The sequence below is a fragment of the Amphiura filiformis genome, chromosome 12 (assembly GCF_039555335.1).
Source record: "Amphiura filiformis chromosome 12, Afil_fr2py, whole genome shotgun sequence".
Taxonomy (NCBI): domain Eukaryota; kingdom Metazoa; phylum Echinodermata; class Ophiuroidea; order Amphilepidida; family Amphiuridae; genus Amphiura; species Amphiura filiformis.
Genome location: NC_092639.1, coordinates 56,452,318 through 56,474,343, shown reverse-complemented (window position 1 = coordinate 56,474,343; position 22,026 = coordinate 56,452,318). Strand labels below are relative to the sequence as shown.

The 22,026-nt window shown below is 35.5% G+C and overlaps 1 protein-coding gene across 1 annotated transcript in view; it reads left to right on the top strand.

Annotated features, from left to right (window-relative positions):
* LOC140166933 (inactive phospholipase C-like protein 1) overlaps window positions 1-22,026 on the top strand; it is a 129,405-nt gene that overhangs the window by 94,063 nt on the left and 13,316 nt on the right. Inside the window, exons 8-12 of the mRNA XM_072190418.1 lie at window positions 13,416-13,509; window positions 15,045-15,164; window positions 15,281-15,338; window positions 16,334-16,417; window positions 18,262-18,347. Of these exons, the coding sequence (XP_072046519.1) occupies window positions 13,416-13,509; window positions 15,045-15,164; window positions 15,281-15,338; window positions 16,334-16,417; window positions 18,262-18,347 (442 nt within the window). The remainder of the gene's footprint in view (window positions 1-13,415; window positions 13,510-15,044; window positions 15,165-15,280; window positions 15,339-16,333; window positions 16,418-18,261; window positions 18,348-22,026) is intronic.

Below are 22,026 nucleotides of genomic sequence, written 5' to 3'. Positions count from 1 at the left end.
CTCGTTGCATACGATTTGAGAGTGGATCATATGCTTTGGAATCATAACAAAATTGTTGATAAAGAAATTGGTTTCTTTAGGAAGTGGTCACTGCAATCACCCCCTATGCTAAAATACACACATTTCGCAATTATAGCTCTAAACTGCTCTAAAATGTCGTTTTGTCCCATAACTCAAAAACAGAATGTTGTATGAGCTTCATATTTCACAGGATTTGGAAGTAGACCATATACTTAGGAATCATAATACAATTGTTGATAAAGAAATTGGTTGGTTCAGGGAGTGGGCACTGAAACACCCCCATACCCCAACTTACACGCATTTAATGACATTTTTATGCTATATATCTCAAAACCGAGAAATCGTTTCAAACACATATCTCGTAATTACGGCTCTAAGCTGCATGATTCCGAGTTCCCTAATTTATTTTTAAAATTAATATTAAAGTTCACCTTCATAGCACTTGTCAGATAGGTGAATGAGCGTTAGAAAAAAAAAGAAAATTGAGTTTTAATTTAATACTAAAACCGCATGTACGTTACGATTTGTAATGATGTAAATAATAAACTACGACTATCTTCAGTAGATAGCATTAACTTGTTTTTGACATGATGTAACAACTATCTTCAGCAGATTTGTGCTTCACAATTTTGTGTATATGTATAATGTGTGGGTGTGTGTGCGTGCATGGTGTAGGGCGTGGGATGTAGGTGGGGTAGAGCGGAGGGGGGTGGTAGGACTATTATGAGATCACATTTAAATCGGAAAGTATTTCATTTGGGAGCTTTTGGGAAAGAAATAAAGAAATGATTAAATAAAGTAATCAAACAGAGAAAGAGAGAAAGACAGTAAAAAAAAGCAAAAATGTATACTTCATGTATTTATAATAAACAAAAATTTTCACGGGTTCACCGTCGCAAATAATAAATGAGACAGAAAAAGTAACACCGCCTGGGAATCGAACCCAGACCCGCAGGTTTACAAGACCTCTGCCTGAACCACTCGGCCACGTGAGCTTCATGATTAAGGTGCTTGCAATTTGAACCTATAAGCGGTCACTTCAACTTTTTTCCACGTTCATGTTTTTATTTATTTAAAATGTCTTTCGTTCATTCTTTCATTGATTGAAACTAAGTATTTTATTTAAAATGTCTTTCGCTCATTCTTTCATTGATTCATTAATTGATCTTTCTTTGCTTCTTTTCTTTCTTTTTTCTTTCTTTCTTTCTTTCTTTCTTTCTTTCTTTCTTTTTCTTTCTTTCTTTCTTTCTTTCTTTTAATACAAAGAAAGAAAAAAAAGAAGCATAGAAAATAATGAATTCATAATTTAGCAATGATTCACTTAATTAAAACACGAATAGTCAAGGGTGTAAAGTGGACACCCATAATGGTAATCTGTATGGTAAACTGCTACATTGAACAACGTGCATACTGAGCAGTTTGCCCATGCATTGATATTAATATATACGTATAGATATCTATTTCAGTTCAAAATGGTAAACTGCTAACAAATTTCATAAATGCGATCAATGTGTCATTCCTTTTGTATTCAAACATTCTCAATTGGTATAGCCAATGTAAACGAACGTCACGCTTCATGAGATGCGGCCTAAAAACCATAAAAGGTCGATTTTGGACCATTTTGTCATTATGGTAAACTGATGCACTTTGCCATTTGCACTATACAGCTTTACACTTTCCCGATACCTGACTACTATAAAAGACCAAAACTGGTTACTTCGATTGCGAAATGGCAGCGTGGAACGGCTTAGTCCTTCGACTGGTAATCTTTTGACTATTGATTGATGCGAATGGTTCGAGTCCCGTGGCGGTCGATTTTTTTCTTTAAGTGTATTCAATTGTTGCTTTTTTTCTTCTTTTTTTTCTCACTGCAAAAGCGTATTTTATTATAAATAATATTCAGAAATGAGTTGTTTCAAATTGTTACATCATAATCTTTCTGATTCGATTCGGATAAGCCTATACTCAGCAACGCATAAGTTTTACAGAAAACATGTACATGTTGGGTTATACTATAAAGGGTACAGAACGTTTTAATAAAATTCAAAAACATTTTGAAAAACATGCTGCAAAACATTGTAATATTTTTTAAAAACTATATTTGTAGTGTTTTTGAATTATGAGACAAAAACGAGATTTTAGTCATAATTACGAAATGTGTGTAATTTAGCATAGGAGGTGTTTTCAGTGAACATTCCCTAAATAATCCAACATCTTTATCAACAATTTTATTATGATTCAAAGGGATATTATATACTCCCAAATCGTGTGCAATATGAAGCTCATACAACATTTTGTTTTTAAGTTATGGGACAAAAATGACATTTTAGAGCAGTTTAGAGCCATAATTACGAAGCGTGTGTTGTTTAGCATAGGGGATGGTTTCAGTGACCACTCCTAAATAAACCAATTTCTTTATCAACAATTTTGTTATGATTCCAAAGCATACAACCCACTCTCAAATCGTGTGCAATATGAAGCTCATACAACATTCCGTTTTTGAGTTATGACACAAAAACGAAATTTAGATGAATTATTTTGCACTCGGTAGAGACAATCAACGAAAAAAAGTCTTGGAACGCTTTGCGTGTAAATAACGGAAAACTGTCACCCCTCTCCCCAGCGCAATGTTGAGAAATACCAAAGTCTTCAGCGGTTTCCCAATGTGTTCCAACATTGATTGATGGGGAGAGGGAAGGTAAATCATTGTTGTAGATGTCATGCTTGTTCCCAGGCAAAATATACATCATTTCCATGATCATATGAAATTCTGCACGGAATTTCGACAGAGTGTACCAAGCGTTCCAAGGACTTTTTTCAGTAGGTTGTCTCTGCGAATGCAAAATATTTCATCTAAATTTCGTTTTTGTCTCATAACTCAAAAACGGAATGTCGTATGAGCTTCTCGTTGCATACGATTTGAGAGTGGATCATATGCTTTGGAATCATAACAAAATTGTTGATAAAGAAATTGGTTTCTTTAGGAAGTGGTCACTGCAATCACCCCCTATGCTAAAATACACACATTTCGCAATTATAGCTCTAAACTGCTCTAAAATGTCGTTTTTGTCCCATAACTCAAAAACAGAATGTTGTATGAGCTTCATATTTCACAGGATTTGGAAGTAGACCATATACTTAGGAATCATAATACAATTGTTGATAAAGAAATTGGTTGGTTCAGGGAGTGGGCACTGAAACACCCCATACCCCAACTTACACGCATTTAATGACATTTTTATGCTATATATCTCAAAACCGAGAAATCGTTTCAAACACATATCTCGTAATTACGGCTCTAAGCTGCATGATTCCGAGTTCCCTAATTTATTTTTAAAATTAATATTAAAGTTCACCTTCATAGCACTTGTCAGATAGGTGAATGAGCGTTAGAAAAAAGAAAATTGAGTTTTAATTTAATACTAAAACCGCATGTATGCGTTACGATTTGTAATGATGTAAATAATAAACTACGACTATCTTCAGTAGATAGCATTAACTTGTTTTTGACATGATGTAACAACTATCTTCAGCAGATTTGTGCTTCACAATTTTGTGTATGTATAATGTGTGGGTGTGTGTGCGTGCATGGTGTAGGGCGTGGGATGTATGTGGGGTAGAGCGGAGGGGGTTTGTAGGACTATTATGAGATCACATTTAAATCGGAAAGTATTTCATTTGGGAGCTTTTGGGAAAGAAATAAAGAAATGATTAAATAAAGTAATCAAACAGAGAAAGAGAGAAAGACAGTAAAAAAAGGCAAAAATGTATACTTCATGTATTTATAATAAACAAAAATTTTCACCGGGTTCACCGTCGCAAATAATAAATGAGACAGAAAAAGTAACACCGCCTGGGAATCGAACCCAGACCCTCAGGTTTACAAGACCTCTGCCTTAACCACTCGGCCACGTGAGCTTCATGATTAAGGTGCTTGCAATTTGAACCTATAAGCGGTCACTTCAACTTTTTTTCCACGTTCATGTTTTTATTTATTTAAAATGTCTTTTCGTTCATTCTTTCATTGATTGAAACTAAGTATTTTATTTAAAATGTCTTTCGCTCATTCTTTCATTGATTCATTAATTGATCTTTCTTTCCTTCTTTTCTTTCCTTCTTTTCTTTCTTTTTTCTTTCTTTCTTTCTTTCTTTCTTTCTTTCTTTCTTTCTTTCTTTCTTTCTTTCTTTCTTTTTAATACAAAGAAAGAAAAAAGAAGCATAGAAAATAATGAATTCATAATTTAGCAATGATTCACTTAATTAAAACACGAATAGTCAAGGGTGTAAAGTGGACACCCATAATGGTAATCTGTATGGTAAACTGCTACATTGAACAACGTGCATACTGAGCAGTTTGCCCATGCATTGATATTAATATATACGTATAGATATCTATTTCAGTTCAAAATGGTAAACTGCTAACAAATTTCATAAATGCGATCAATGTGTCATTCCTTTTGTATTCAAACATTCTCAATTGGTATAGCCAATGTAAACGAACGTCACGCTTCATGAGATGCGGCCTAAAACCATAAAAGGTCGATTTTGGACCATTTTGTCATTATGGTAAACTGATGCACTTTGCCATTTGCACTATACAGCTTTACACTTTCCCGATACCTGACTACTATAAAAGACCAAAACTGGTTACTTCGATTGCGAAATGGCAGCGTGGCGCAACGGCTTAGTCCTTCGACTGGTAATCTTTTGACTATTGATTGATGCGAATGGTTCGAGTCCCCGTGGCGGTCGATTTTTTTTCTTTTAAGTGTATTCAATTGTTGCTTTCTTTTTTTTTCTTCTTTTTTTCTCACTGCAAAAGCGTATTTTATTATAAATAATATTCAGAAATGAGTTGTTTCAAATTGTTACATCATAATCTTTCTGATTAGATTCGGATAAGCCTATACTCAGCAAGCGCAAGTTTTACAGAAAACATGTACATGTTGGGTTATACTATAAAGGGTACAGAACGTTTTAATAAAATTCAAAAACATTTTGAAAAACATGCTGCAAAACATTGTAATATTTTTTAAAAACTATATTTGTAGTGTTTTTGAATTATGAGACAAAAGCGAGATTTTAGTCATAATTACGAAATGTGTGTAATTTAGCATAGGAGGTGTTTTCAGTGAACATTCCCTAAATAATCCAACATCTTTATCAACAATTTTATTATGATTCAAAGGGATATTATATACTCCCAAATCGTGTGCAATATGAAGCTCATACAACATTTTGTTTTTAAGTTATGGGACAAAAATGACATTTTAGAGCAGTTTAGAGCCATAATTACTTAAAGCGTGTGTTGTTTAGCATAGGGGATGGTTTCAGTGACCACTCCCTAAATAAACCAATTTCTTTATCAACAATTTTGTTATGATTCCAAAGCATACAACCCACTCTCAAATCGTGTGCAATATGAAGCTCATACAACATTCCGTTTTTGAGTTATGACACAAAAACGAAATTTAGATGAAATATTTTGCATTCGGTAGAGACAATCAACGAAAAAAGTCTTGGAACGCTTGCGTGTAAATAACGGAAAACTGTCACCCCCTCCCCCCGCCCCGCAATGTTGAGAAATACCAAAGTCTTCAGCAGTTTCCCAATGTGTTCCAACATTGATTGATGGGGAGAGGAAGGTAAATCATTGTTGTAGATGTCATGCTTGTTCCCAGGCAAAATATACATCATTTCCATGATCATATGAAATTCTGCACGGAATTTCGACAGAGTGTACCAAGCGTTCCAAGGACTTTTTTCGTAGGTTGTAGTTATTGTGACAGAAATTTGTTACTGATTTTGTCAGTGTAATTTAAACCTGTGCGTGTGATTCTTAATGGTTTAACTTTCTATGCAGAAGTTGTAAAGGAGGGATCAAAAAGTCATTGTCACCATGGTCTAGTTATTGTGACAGAAATTGAACAGAAATTTGTTTCTGATTTTGTCAGTGTAATTTAAACATGTGCGTGTGATTCTTAATGGTTTAACTTTATATGCAGAAGTTGTAAAGGAGTGATCAAAAAGTCATTGTCACCATGGTCCAGTTATTGTGACAGAAATTGAACAGAAATTTGTTACTGATTTTGTCAGTATAATTTAAACCTGTGCGTGTGATTCTTAATGGTTTAACTTTATATGCAGAAGTTGTAAAGGAGTGATCAAAAAGTCATTGTCACCATGGTCTAGTTATTGTGACAGAAATTTGTTACTGATTTTGTCAGTGTAATTTAAACCTGTGCGTGTGATTCTTAATGGTTTAACTTTCTATGCAGAAGTTGTAAAGGAGGGATCAAAAAGTCATTGTCACCATGGTCTAGTTATTGTGACAGAAATTGAACAGAAATTTGTTTCTGATTTTGTCAGTGTAATTTAAACATGTGCGTATGATTCTTAATGGTTTAACTTTATATGCAGAAGTTGTAAAGGAGTGATCAAAAAGTCATTGTCACCATGGTCCAGTTATTGTGACAGAAATTGAACAGAAATTTGTTACTGATTTTGTCAGTATAATTTAAACCTGTGCGTGTTTTCGTGAGTGGTAGTGTTTCTAGATCTTATCGGCAAACTTTGTGACTGGTCTTAATGACGTCACATGGGTTGCTTGCCTCGTTGATGATCTGATCGTAGATCTGATCAAGTCTGTATGCCCCCTCGTCCTTGTTCATGGTGGTGTTGCCTCTGCTTCGTATCCAAATTGCCTCTTTGAGCCAGATCATCAATCGGCAAACAACCCATCAGATCATCAATCGGCAAGCAACCCATGTGACGTCATCAAGACCAGTCACAAAGTTTGCCGATAAGATCTAGAAACACTACCACTCACCACAACCAGAGTGAACAAGATTCCTGACAGGAATTGAAATATTTCTAGTGAGTACCTAATTTTACTTATTTGGATCTGTCTTGAGAACATTATTTACCAGTGACTTTTATGAACAATCCTGATGAATTTGTTCAGAGTTTTATTATTTGGTCCAGTTATGATGACATAAATTGAACAGAAATTGGTTTCTGATTTTGTCACTGTCATTTAAAGATATGTGTGTGATTCTTAATGGTTTAACTTTATATGATAGTGTGAAACACAGGTCAAAGGCATTATGTCAGTACGGTTATCGTGACATAAACATGAAAAAAAACTTGTTGATGTGATTCAAACCTGTATGTGATTTTCACTATACCCAATGGTTGAACTTCCTCTCTTTGTATACATAGACGTAAAGGACTGGTAAACAAATTGATATGTCATTATGGTCTAGTTATCATGACAGAAATCTGAAGAAAAATTTGTAACAGAAATTTAATTCCAATTTTGTCACTGTGATGCAAACATGTGTATGCGGATTTGGATGTTTGAACTTACTGTCTTTGTATGCACAAGTTATACTGAATAGTCAATATGTCACTCTGGTCCAGTTATCATGACAGAAGCCTGATCAAAAAAATTTTAAACATAAATTTGTGATTTTCAACATATCTCTGGTTGGATAATGTTGCCTTTGTATGCAGAAGTTGAGGACTGGTAAAAAAAATTTGATGTCATTGTGGGCTAGTTATTGTGACAGATATTTCTCAATGTTGAGCAATGAGAATGTTGGAACAGAGTCAACTGGAGCCAGGCAAGATTTCTTTTCTGCAACAGCAATACAGTATGCATAAATGTATCATACCAGAGCACCACCAATTAAACTCTGCCTTTTCCAACTTGCCTCACCCTCAATACAAAGAAAGGGGAACCCTGCTATTTGGAATAGTATTAATATTCTTGTGTGACGGTATGTGATATAGTTAGATTTAATTATATAAAATAGCACTTTTCCTGATATAGCATAAGGGATGTAAGCAGTTGTGTAGGCTTTTGTAACCACTTCTCAATTTACATCAATTCAAAAGAAACAAATCCATCAAAAATGACATTTTCATTTATGCCCGCCAATTCCATACTAAGCAATCCACCACTGAGTGGTATACATGTTATTGCAATCAAATTATTTACATTAACTTACAAAACCAACATCATATTAGGTTAGATCACAAATTGTATCCAATGCAGTTCATCATCGTAAACAAATCTTGTATAATTACAGCGCTATTTTTAGTAGCCATGGCAACTATTAGTGTTTATTTGAGTTCATTTCCTGCCCCAGAAAACAAAAATAGAATATGGATGCTATTTACCGTCCATATCCGCTCGTTGTTTGCGGAGCAATCATCATTCCATGCAAATGCTGGTTTGCGATTAATTTGATTTTACAATGACCAATTAAGTTCAAGTTAGCGAGCGAGCAGACCTCCAGTGAGTCTTATTTTTGTCCTGTCTTTGAATACACTCTTGTGATTTGAGGGGGCGGTGCATTGTGTGCGTAATAAACGACTTGTACGTTGGTGTATACAGACACAGAGAAGGGAGATCAATACGCAGACAATTTGGTATTATTGGGCTGTTTACTTTTGTTCTAAGTGTAGTTGTGACCTTGTTTTTAACCAGTCAACAACTGTGAAATTGATGTCTACTGGGAAAAAGAAATCTACATATGTGACACGATCTGGTCCATGGAGGCCAAAGGCGGCAAATTTGAAACTGAGATAAAGGTAAAAATATGGAGTAAAAAAACAAGAAAATACATAAGAAAATATGCATCAAAAAACTTCATAACTTTTGCTCAAATTCTTTATTTTTTTCTTGCTCTTTGTAAGGAACAGGTTGACTCTTAATCTAAAAGAATGTTGTTGTGATGTAAAAATATTGAATATTTCAATCTTTTTTAATATCTTTCCCTCACCAAAGTCTTTTAGACTCACCACAGTCTTTTAAGTTGGTAACCAGAAGTTCAAATTTTCATGGGGTTTGCATCAAACCATAGCATTAAAGGGCTCAGTGCCAGAAGTGGGTAAGTGCAATGTGTAGATGAGTACAATATACTCTGTAAATTGCAAAATGTTCACAGGGCATCTATTGCACTTACCCACTTCTGGCACTGAGCAGTCGAAATGGTCATCAATTTAGTACTTTGTATTTACATTTTGTTTAAGTGGATTGCTGATTTCCTAAAAGATGAACAAAATGTTGTGGTTACTCTTCTACTTATCATAACATCATAACCTCATTGCTCTAACTTCTGTATTACTAGTCCATAACATCGACTACCAATCAAATCTGACTTTCACTTTACATAGTAAACACAACTATTGGTTAGATTCTGGGTTATATTTACTCACTGGGTATTTGTCTGCAGAGAGTCTGTTGTCTTATATTAGCATTATGTGTACTTTGATTTTGGATGTTGCTTTGAGAGGAGACAAGAATATATTTGTTCTTACCTTGTTTGGATGAATAATATTGAGGCAGGGTCAGCTGGGAGTTTGATTTTTGTTCCAAACTTATGATATGGAAGTATATTCTACCATAGAGGAAGGATTAGAGGAGCCTGGACTCTGCAATAATTGTGTGTTAGTCATGGAGAGGAAAATGGTTTAGATACCACTGGATTGCTTCACCATGCACTTGGTAAAGTTAAATTTTAAGTGTGTGTGTATAATGTGTTTTGATTAAAGAGTTTGGCCTAATCAAGCTAATTGGAGAGTTTGGCCTTATGGTTAGGGTACTCGCCTTTGGCACATAAGGTCCCTGGTTCAATTCCAAGCAGTGGCAACTTATGTAGATTAAATTCAAACTGCCGCTCTCCCCCATGGTGCATTTACAATTGGGTAATTAATTGCAATATGAGAGTACACCATACTTCAGAAGGGACATTTGTCCCTTGTATAGAGCTAGAGAGCCATACATGTACATGTATTTCGCAGTCAGTTCAAAAGAGTTAATCCCTGACTGTCATAATCCAATGCGGTCCTGTTTATCAGGAACCCCAATAGAAATATGTCAAACAAACAAAAGAACATAGATTTTGGGCCATTACAAAAAATAATACCCAGAGGTACATGTAGAGTGAAGTTCCTCAGTACCTGGAAATGGTGGATGATAAATCCTAAGTAATGCATTGTGGTTGGTAGCAATATCCTTTGTATTTTTCCCCTGATACCGGTAAAACGATGGTACTGGTATGAACATAGTTTCCGGGTACTGGAGTGTGGTGGATAATAAATGCAGAGTAATTCAGTACTTGGGCTCAGTCAAAACATTCTTGTTCATACTGTTGTTCCATAGGCATTTTGAAGATAGGGAAAATGGGATGATGAAAAATGTGGGTCAAGTTGCCATGCAGTGAAAGGAAAGAGGGGAAAGAGACTTGAGAGAGAGAGAGTGTGTGAAGGAAGAGCAATATGACTGTGTAAGAGAGAGAGAGAGGAAGACAGAGTGATAGAGAGAAATGGAGAGAGACAGACATATAGGCAGGAAGACAGACAGATTGGAGAGGGAGATGAAGGCCTTCTTGAGCTCTGGCTTTGTAAAACACTGTTATTTGAATCAAACTGCTCCATAGGCATAACGAATATAGGGACAATTGCATGGTTGATGAAAAAAGTTGGTCAAGGAGCAGCGCAGAAAAAGGAAATGAAGTGAGCATAAGAAAGATGAAAGAGAGATGGAGATGATAGGTAGAAAGTGAAAAACAGGAAGACAGACAGACAGATAGAGGGGGAGAGGGAGAGAATGCAAAATGAAGCAGAAAGAAAGACAGAACAAGTTGGAAAAAGGAAGAGAGGATTAATAAAAAATGAATGCATGCATGCATAGTGAGGATGTTTGTCAGGCATTTCCAGATGAAAGTAATGAGTTTTATGACAGGCAGATGATTGACAATGGGATTCGATGAAGAGAGAAAAGAGGTGTTGAATTGCAATAATTTTGAAGCAGGAGTTGGCAGTCATGTTAGCTCAATCGATAAGGTGTGGGCCTATGGTGCAAGAGGTTGTGGGTTCGAACCCTGGCGGTGGATTAGTACGCTCTTATTGAAAAATTGAGTTAGTTTGAAATTCCCTTGGACAAGGAACTTACTGCTACATGTCTCGTTGTAACCCGTACGAAACTCGGGGAGCTGATCCTGGTTGCGATGGTCATTTGTGGAATGTCTAGGGTGTGCACTCTATTGAAGCTGCAAAATCCCTGTGTTGTTGCTAAATGGTTTATGGAATGATGTGGGGCGGTAGTGGTCAGCGACAACCTGTAAGTGTGCTGAGGCTTGTGGATCAATATCTAGGCCACACTATAAATCACTGCGCTTTATTTCATATGTAACACAATCTGCTCCATGGGGGCCAAAGGAAGCATATTTTTTGCAAGTGAGTTAATATGATTATTACCTTATACAAACATTAGGCTATCATAAATACTGAAAACACCAAAGGTCAAGCATACTTAGTTCTGAGGTTTTGTGAAGTGTATTTTCTTATGTATTTTATTATTTTTTACTCCATAATTTTCCCTTTCCAAAAAGATGAATTTCAAATTTGCTGCCTTTGGCCCCCATGGACCAGATTGTGTCACACATGATGTTGATTCACTGGTGGGGTCCTTGTTTGCAGATACTTACAAACAGGGGTGTGTTTGCAATATACAAAAATGCGTTTTAATCACACTTAACCTTTTTAAATCGTAAAATACTACATGTGCTTGCTTGTTTATCCCAGTTCACTCATTCCCACTTTTATTCCAATACTTATATGTCAAACATTAACAATACCCTGCATCATGCGCACTTTCTTTGGTACGCCCATTTCCTTTTTAAAGGAATTTTTATTCAAGCAGGAGTAAGTGTATTGGATAGTACTGCCATTCTCTGTTGTCACACATGTCATGTTAATTTGATGTGATATACATTGACTGATCCACAGAATAGTTTCTTTCATTCATGCCTATTTCTTGTCTAATCAATGTGTTGCTGCTTGCATTCATGCCACTCTCCTCAGTCTATATAAGTCATTGAATTTGGGTCATGCGCCCGAAGGGTTTTTTGTTTAGTTATATGAGGATTTGAGGCGGATAGAGATGGGTTTGGTATATAGATCACCGGTAAGCGGAATAAAGGTTCTGTGATGGAATGTTTTAGTTGCTGCTAAAAGACGTCAGTTGTAGTCTACATAATAGCTGTGGTAGCGATGTAAGCTAATTCATTGCCCCAGGGTGCTGGGTTATTTCCGTATCAGAGGTATATAGAGATGCACTACCCGTGTAGGTTATTGTATGGAGCGGATGTGCTTCAGAACAGACTCTGCACATGTTAACATGCTAAATTTGGCAGAAATCCTGAAATGTTTTGTGAATAAAGTCATTATAAATTGAGAAATGAGATCCTTATACTGCAAAAAGATACTTAGTACAAATGTGTATGTTTTGCTGTTATTGTATTGTTGTATTTTTGAATGAAATAAAGATTGATTGATTGTCTTAGAAATTAAACCCATTGTCATATCTTAATGCTCCTCCCTACCATTTATCTGACTAATTTCTCACAACTCGGCTAGTGTATAAGTAAAAGGTTAAAAAATTCTGACATTGTGCACCTTTGTTTAACATTTTGGATTATGTAGGCTAGATGAAATGCAGGTTAAGAAGAAAATAAATATAATGTAGGACTAATTGGTTCTATAAGACCAATTGACTTCTATAATGGGAATTCCAATTGAATGAACGCAGCTTTCAAAAGCGTGACAAATTTTTGCGTACACTGCGCGATGTACGCCAGCGTGTGCGACTGTGCGTGAGTAACGCGGAAGTGAATCCAACCATGCCAACGCACTCGTGATTGGTTAGCATTGTATCCAAGGTCGTGTGTTCGTGTTGTAGTTTGAAATATGCAATATACGATCGCGGTTGGATCGAGTGCAGCTGTTGAAAGCTGCGTTCATTCAATTGGAATTCTTACTATAGTCTTGTTTCTAGCCAAAGTATAATATTTCGGCAGTAGTGTAAATTGGCCTGAAATGTTTAGATTCATACTATCTGTCTATAATGGGGGTTTCTCCTGAAACAAACCTCTTTCTTCTTGTGAGCACATAAAATAGAAAGAAGTTATAAGCCATACACCTACTTATAAGGAATAACCATATTTTTTACCATATTGTTTAGAAGAAACATTTCTGGAAGCAAAATGTGTTTATTGATCACTTGAGAGCTTTCTCTGTGTTTTGTTTAATTGTCATGTTTGCTCAAATCCATACATATTTCTCACTGTTTGTGCAATCTTTGTTTCTTTCAACTGTGCTGAGAACTATCTCCCATGTGTACATTAGATTCAAATTTTGAAAAAATCATTTTAGAGCTCTTGGAATAAAAGGTCTGAACCCTTCAGAAATAACAATCCTATGGCTTATTTCCATTAAATATTTGTATAATATTGACTCACTTTTCATATATTGACTCCATGACCAGCCATGTTTCCCTAACGTACATCAATGCATGGTCATTTGTTTTTCTTTCTCTTATTCAGATGGCCGGGGTCACTAGAGAAAGATGTTTGACTATCATCGAAAAATACGAACCATCAGCGGAGGGAAGAGAATTGGGCCATCTCGGGATCGATGGTAAGTGACCTCCATCTTATTTTTTATTTTACACAAAGTAGATTTTATTTTGATAAAATCTCCCGGGATACTTTTTTTACCATAAAATAAGTCTTTAAGTCCCTTAACGTTTTCTTAGTAACCATTGACCATTTTCAAGGCTTTTGGACTTTCTTGTTATTTGCCAAGATCTCTAACATTACCATCTGTCAGGACACAGTTCTATAACCTCCATGAAGTTGTACACTCATAGAATGAACTTTGGATATTTTGGGTACTGAAACTCACACTCCACAGCTTAAGGTCAACCTCTGCTAAACCATTGAATTGAGGTAATAGAACTATGCCATCGGAGGTGAGGTCATTTAGGATTGAAAAGATACATATGAAGGGTTCAGTTGCAAAAGGCGGTATGCACCATATTAAAAGTTCTTATGTTAAAGCCCTCAACATCTATTTGCCCTATGTTTGTTTAAATTGAAACCTACTTTAAAAATCCAATGTATATGTTTGAAACTATGATAAAAAACTGCAAAATTTTCTTATTATGTTTTTATTGTTAACTAGATTTCGCGGTTGTCAGGTTGGCGGTTCTCATGAAAGGCCTATCTCTAATTGCCCAACACCCGTTACCCATGTATCTGCCCTGACCTTTTAAACTACTATGATATATGCCTACGATGCCTCTCTCAATTATCAAGACCCAACTTCGGTAACCATAATCTGGAAACCCATCTTTCACCTCTTCCAAACCCTGAGTGTCCTGCTACTACACAGGAGAACCAAAAAAATACCCCAAAATTAGTATCTAGATTGGATGTAGGCCATTATCATTCAGTAGACATGAATAACGACATTTCATTGGTTAATAGCCAAATAATATAATTTCGTATTGTTCAGCGTTCATAAATTACCGTACAATATATAGCCGTATTATTCAGCTCTTAATCAGTACCGGCAATTAACGGGCCTGCATACTCGTGTTGTATTGTACACTGTGCTGATCGCGATGCGTAGAGACGGCAATTACTGGCGCTACCTCGCGTCGCGTACTAAGTGTCGGCCACTCGTTGGCAATGGCGCTGTATTACATGGCTTGGCGGTATTGAATGACAGCTGTAAAGTATACTTGGAATAGTTTGGAGTAAGCCTGGATTGATTGATTGATTGATTGATTGATTGATTGATTGATTGATTGATTTATTTATTTATTTATTTATTTATTTATTTATTTATTTATTTATTTATTTATTTATTTATTTATTTATTTATTTATTTATTTATTTATTTATTTATTTATTTATTTATTTATTTATTTATTTATTTATGTATGTATGTTAAATTCATGTCACTGGTTTTGAGGTCGTATCACACGAGGCCGCATACGACCTCAAAACCAGTGATATTTTTCGTATTGCATGAACAAACAGGGGATAACTAATATTATTAATGTGAACGCAATAAGGCCTAATATAACAGGTTATAAGCCTTACCATATTTTACCTTACTTAATTTCTTCTTCAAATGTTTGTTTCTTTATTTTGATTATTCTGCAGGTTTCACAAGATTTCTCTTGTCTGAAGAATGTGACATATTTGATCCCCATCAGAGAAGAGTATGTCAAGATATGACACAGCCATTATCACATTACTTTATTGCTGCATCTCATAATACGTAAGTAATACAAAGGGCCAGCAATATCTAGGTGGGGTAGTGTGTAATGACTCTGGGACAGCAATATCTTAATGGGGTAGTGTGTAGTGACTCTAATTTTCAAACCATCTTTATGGAGTATGTCAAGATATGACACAGCCATTATCACATTACTTTATTGCTGCATCTCATAATACGTAAGTAATACAAAGGGACAGCAATATCTAGGTGGGGTAATGTGTAATGACTCTGGGACAGCAATATCTAAATGGGGTAGTGTGTAGTGATTCTAATTTTCAAACCTTGGAGTATGTCAAGCTATAACTACTACATATCACAGAACTAAATATAAAAAAGATGTCAAATCAAGACATGCAACATAGTAGATACACAAGTACTTAGGGGACAACAATAGATTGGTTAGGGAGAGTGTAGTGATCCACATTTTCACATTATCGACAAGGCATACTAGTTACTTAAGACACAATTCTGTTGCTGTATCCTGAACATCCTTGAGTATTGGAAGGGCAGGAGTATAGAAGGGAATGATGATAAATATGTCACTATGACACTAAATATCTAATTTTGTCACTATGACACTAAAAATCTAATTTTGTTATTTGATATTGTAACCAGTGTATGAAGCCAAATAAATAAATAAATAAATAAAATATATCACACTGAAATTATTCAGAGTAACAATGAAAAAATTACTAAAAATAACATCAAAGTGAGATATTTTGTTATTCAGGTATACAAGTGACACGTGCCCAATGGAAAATGAGTGAGTGGTCACTCTGTGATATCACCAATATATTTCATCACTAAATTGAACATTACCCATTTTAATTTGAAGTTTAGTTTTTCTTCACCGCTCAGCTTCATTAATAGCATGTTCAATCATTCAAAACAAGCCGATTTTGGTAATTAAATTCTGATGATTACAAACACAATGTATTGATGAAATAAAAAAATCTTCTAGAGAGATGAACGATTTTGCAACAGTTAACAACTTTGCAAACACATCATTTTTTGCAACTAATATGCATGAACATCTTAGAACTGGTTAAGACAATAATATATTGCAAATTTGAACAGAAATAAAACAAAATATACTGTTTAAATAGTGTTTAAATCACTTTGTTTGGGTAAATATGACTAGATCAATACTGATTATTTGTGAATACCCTAGTTTTAGCAGATTTGATGTCACAAAAGGGAAAGGCCACTTTAAAGCATCCTTCCGAGCCGAATTACGAAAGAAGTTTGGGTCTAGGTAATGCTGCCAAAAGACAAAACAGCCTTTTATTTAATCACATCCCTATTAAATGATAAATCGTCTGATGGATGCAAGATTGCCGCAAGTAGGAGGGGTAATGAAAATGCTTGCAGCATTCTTGTATTGGGCTATTTCATTTGAACCCCCACCAGAAGAAGATTTTGGGAGGCCAACCAAATTTAACAGTTTTAGCTATTCCAAATCAAATCAAAAAAATCCAAAAATGGTAAAAAGAGATTGGGAGATTTTGGAATTCCAAACAAAGTAAAATATGGTCTAAAAAGTTTTCAACCAGAATTTTACATTAAATGGTTCATTCCATTTAAATTCCACACTACCCTGTGGAAGATTTTGGAAAATACCTTCCACAGGGGGGTTATGAATTTCAAATGGAATGAACACATTAATTAGGCAGCTCTATTTGCATTTCATACACCCTCTGAGAAAGATTTGATCTGAATCTTCAACAGAGGGAGGGAGAATTTCAAATAGAGTTGGTTAATGTGCTAATTCCATCATACTCATACTCCCACTGTGGAAGATATTTCAAAAATCTTCCATAGGATGAGCGTGGTTTTCAACTGGATTAGCCAAATATGCAAAATTTCCCACTTAATTGACCATATTGTTCAACTAGAAATGAGATAACACTGATAACTTCCACAGAGGGGTGTAGATAACAAATGGAATAGCCTATAATAACCACAAAACATATTCATTATAGGTTTTCCCTGTGGTGATGCCCTTTAGTCTTTATGGGTACACTAATAATATTGTTATACATAACTTCAAACTGTACATTGGCTAATACTAATTATTATATAAGTATTCATCTGCCACAAGGGCACTAACAACATCCTTAATAATATCATGTGAATTGGGTCAAATATTTAATACATTTACATATTGCTTCATATTGTAAACTTTGCAATTAATGCCATTTTTACAGCATTGTTGTTGCCATGGACAAAAAAGATAACAGACCGCGTACAAGCAGTCAAAGTCTCAGCATCACCTGGTAATGAGGGCCGATGCGACAGGCGAAACTGCTACATACTTACCACATATTTTTATGGTCTACGCAACGCTCTAACGGGTATGCTGGTGTGATTGTTAGACACGGTACAATCGCACAATATGCCACAAAATCGCCCTTATGAATATGCGAGAATTCACAGCATACAATGCACAGGGACTTTGACTGTTGATACATGGTCTGTTGTAGTCTGTGGTATTGCAATAAACACCAAGCAGGTGCTATTCAACAGCAGAACCACTCCATACATAGTGATAATTGTACCTGGTACAGAAATTCTAGAAGGGGAAAGATCAAATCCTAAAGCACCAAGAAGTTGAACGATTTGGTGCAGCGGTCGTTCCCTCGCCTTGCACCACTGATGTCCCAGGTTTAAGCCCCGCCCATGCCCAAGGACTGTATGTGCACTTGGTTTATCCCGATCCATACTCTCTCTCTCTCAGGTTTTCTCCAGGATCAGTCACCCAATAGAATTTGGGGAGCTGCACAGATCATTGGTAGATGTTACAATCTAAGTGCGGATAGGTTTGCGCTGGGTTTGGCTGCAACCAGCCTAGTAATTGCCTATAGCAATATTATAGAGCACATACTGGTGGCCGTAACTCAAATATTTTTTTGAAAAATGGTATTTATCAGCTTTAGTATCTGAATTCTTCATGTGCACATCATTTTTCCAAATGTGAGCTTGGGGCAACATATTCATTTGCTTATCATTTCACTTCGGCATTCATGGTGCTTGTAACATCTTGTATAGTAATCATCCAGATTCTCACAATTTATTTGAATTCTTTATTGATATATTTAGGTATCTAACAGAAGACCAGTTGAAAGGTCCGTCCAGTGTCACTGCTTACGTTAGTGCATTACAGAAAGGCTGCAGATGGGTGGAATGTGAGTATACATGTTATATGCAACAATATTTTAAATGATCCAATATTGTCTCTTTCATGGTGTTGAAGTTTTAATTTCAAATTTCATAAGTATAATACCAAGAATTGATGCATGTTTGCCATCTATTCGCTGTAATAGTGACATAATAAATTGGATTAACTACCACAGCAATGGATGAATACAATTTTGACTATATCACCCTGCACTACAAGCAGGTTGCACTCATTACCTGTGTATGCCTGCAATCATAGATTGAATGCAATACTGCTCTTTTCAAAGATACTTATCTTACATGTGCGAGTGATATAATTCAGTGCATATAGGTACCGCATGAACATTGTAGTGCAAGGCAATATAGTCAAAAATTGTATTCATCCATTGCTATGGTAGTTATCCGATTATTACGTTGACAGCAAATAGATCTATAGTTTTTTCCTCAAGCAAGCAACACGTTTTCCAAAACTTTTTAGCTTAATTTGTAGGTCAAGTATGATAATATGTCACCAACTGCAATAACAAAATGCTAATATTATTCTTTGAATTGATACAGACATATTTCACATTTAGATAGTATTAGCATGTAGCTTTAACACAAGCAATGTTGGGATTGGTAATCCATTGTGTCTGCAAATGTTCAATGTGCAAGTACTTGGGTTTCTAGTTCGTAGAACCCTGTCAGTCAAATTTACTTAAGAGCCATCAGTGTGCGAGCTTTTTGTAGTGAATTTGATAAAAGTCCACAAAATGATTTAGCATCGCTAAATTGGCACCATTTCAAGCATTCCTTAGTTTTCCTTACTATATGTTCATAACAACATACTGTGAAAATTTCAAGGAAAAAAATGTGTATTTTATTTAGGGGAGGACTTGTATTTCACCTGTGTACATGTACAAGGATTTTCAAATAGCACCCAAAGCAAGTATTTTTCATTTGTGTAAAATGGACCTAAAGCAAGTCCTAAAACCACGGTAGCAATCAGTCAAATTCAAATTTCATTTATAAGAATGTCTGACACAAACCAAAGTGCCTCACTTATCATCTACAAAAGTTGCAGCAATTTGATTTTGCGAGTACAAACCTCTTCTAAAATGAGTGAAATTGCTAACAAAATTAGAATGTCTATCCATATGAATGATTAATTTATTTGACAGGTTTGAAATTTAAGCACCTTTCCAAAATATGTTTAGTATATTGAATTTGAGAATTTTGAAACTTTTTGCAACATTAAACTGCATTTCAGGGGAAAATGGTGTCTTACCAGAGGCTCCGGAAGATTTTGAATATTGGGGGGCCCAAAATGTGTGGCCTTCTCCGAGGCGCGAAACGCTGAAGGGGGTGGGTGCGGGAGGGGGTATGCGCGGCAGCTTTTGACATGCATACATTTTTACATGAATTGTACCTTACATTTTGTATTATACCCTAAAATAATGAATTTTACCTTAAAATTATGAATCTGACCCTAAAATTATGAATTTTACCTGAAAATTTATGAATTTGACCCTAAAATTATGAATTTTACCGCAAATTTATGAATTTTACCCTAAAATTATGAATTTTACCTCAGATTATTGGGGGGCTCTAGGGTACTTGGGCCCCCCACCAAAATTATTGAGGGGCCCCCCCCCAGGCCCTGGCGGTTCCGGAGCCACTGCTTACTTTTTAGTACTTATTATTAATTTTGCCCCAAGATGATCAATATGATTGTTGCATAAGTTATTCCAGTCACTAACATTGATTGAAAGGAATTTGAAGGAAAGTGTGGAAGAGAAGGATTTGAAGGAAAGTGTGGAAGAGAAGGAGAATGGTTTTACTTTGCATCAGATATTATTATGACATTCAAACTGTATTATGTCATTGAAGATTTCAATTTCTAAAATGTCACCAAGTTCACCAGCAGGGTTTATTCTTGCTTAAAACTGCATACAAATCTGAACAAAAAATATCTAAATACCAATATGGCAGAGGAAATGTAGAAAAAACAGTAGTTATTATTTGATTATTTTCAGTTTTTGATCACAGCATTTGAACTGAACAAATTGAATTAGCACAAAAAGAAACTGGGCCAATTGTACATTCCTGAATCGCAAATGGAGGTTTGCATTCTCCCATTTGCAAACCAATTTCCCAAGTATGATATGAATTTTTTTGAAATTGAATCACATTGTCTAAATTACCATGCAGGAGGCATTAGCTACTTAGTAACATACTGGTAGTACTGTTTGTTACACTCTTTGATATTTTGAGTCACAGCAGCTGAAAGGTCCTATCCCATTATGCTTTGCAGTACCATAATAGAACTGCACTTGCCATAGAAAATGAATCCCTTACTTCAACTTTCAATTACTTGCTAACATTAGGGGCAATGGCGGCACCAGGAATTTTTTTTTGGGGGGGGGGGGTGAGCAAAGTGAATTTTATGGGGGGAATTAACAATATTTTGTTCAAAATTGCCGCAAAAAGTGGAAATTATCATAATTTGGGGTTTTTACTGGGGGAGGGGGACAACAGGAGGGCAAGAATTCTGACTGGGGGCATTTCCCCCATGGCACCACCCAGCGTTCGAAATAGTGGTTATCCGGTCGTCCAAATTAACCAAAACAAGCGTCGGACAACTTAAATGAGGTCGCTGGTTGTCCGGTTGATAACCAAAAATCTACACACAATTTCTATATTTTAATATACATAATATACATGCACCGGCCTTGTCGTATTCTGGTACAGGACAGATTAACTGCGTCATTGGGAAGAGGCTAACCAGAACATGTGGAGTGGAAATTTCCTTCAGCAGTCGCATTCACAAAAATGACAGAATACAAAGTTTCAAGTTCTTTTGTAAATAGCGAAATGTGGAAGTCATGGAACTCTGTAATTTTAATGATGTACTGTCCTGGCGTGCGCGTGCGGTTGATGTTGTATTATTATCACAAGCTGAAAATATTATTTTTTATTTAGATTTCAAGTAAATTATTTTAAAAATTATATACGATTCCATAATTATATTAATTTTACGATGAATAAAACCAATTTTTAAAAACAAAATCAAACCATTCAAATGTTTTTTTGTTTTTTGCATCCGCTATAATTAGCACATTTTTAGCATTTACTATACGTTAATTTTGCGAAAACAAAAACATGACGAGTGATGATTTCAGGAGCAGATCGAAAGAAATGTCTGACTTTGTAGCGTAATTTGTTTGAAAAATCACGGACAACTGAAATATTTGGCGGACAACCAAAAACTGTTACCTGGTTGTCCGGTGGACAACCACTTTTTTTTTTTTTTTTTTAACGCTGGCACCACCCCATGGCACCACCACTGATTAGGGGTAGGTTACTTAAACTTTTGTTTGAAAATATGGCACCCCTAAATTATTGTGAATTTATCCATCAATACTTAAGCAGCTCTTACTTATTTTTTTGTATACATTTGCTATGGAGCAAGCAGATACACTGCAATGCATGATGGGATACTCCTTTTAGCTGCTGAGATTTTAAGTGCAACTGATGTTTTATCAGCAGGTTAACTCTTTACAGTTGAGAGGAAGAAATCTGGATTAATTAATTGTTAGTATAAATTAAATGGCATGTTAAATACAAATCTGTGTACTATCCATATCCATCAGGAGCCCACCTGTCCTTGAACTTGCACATTCTTCCATTTTGGGGGTAATGTGCGTT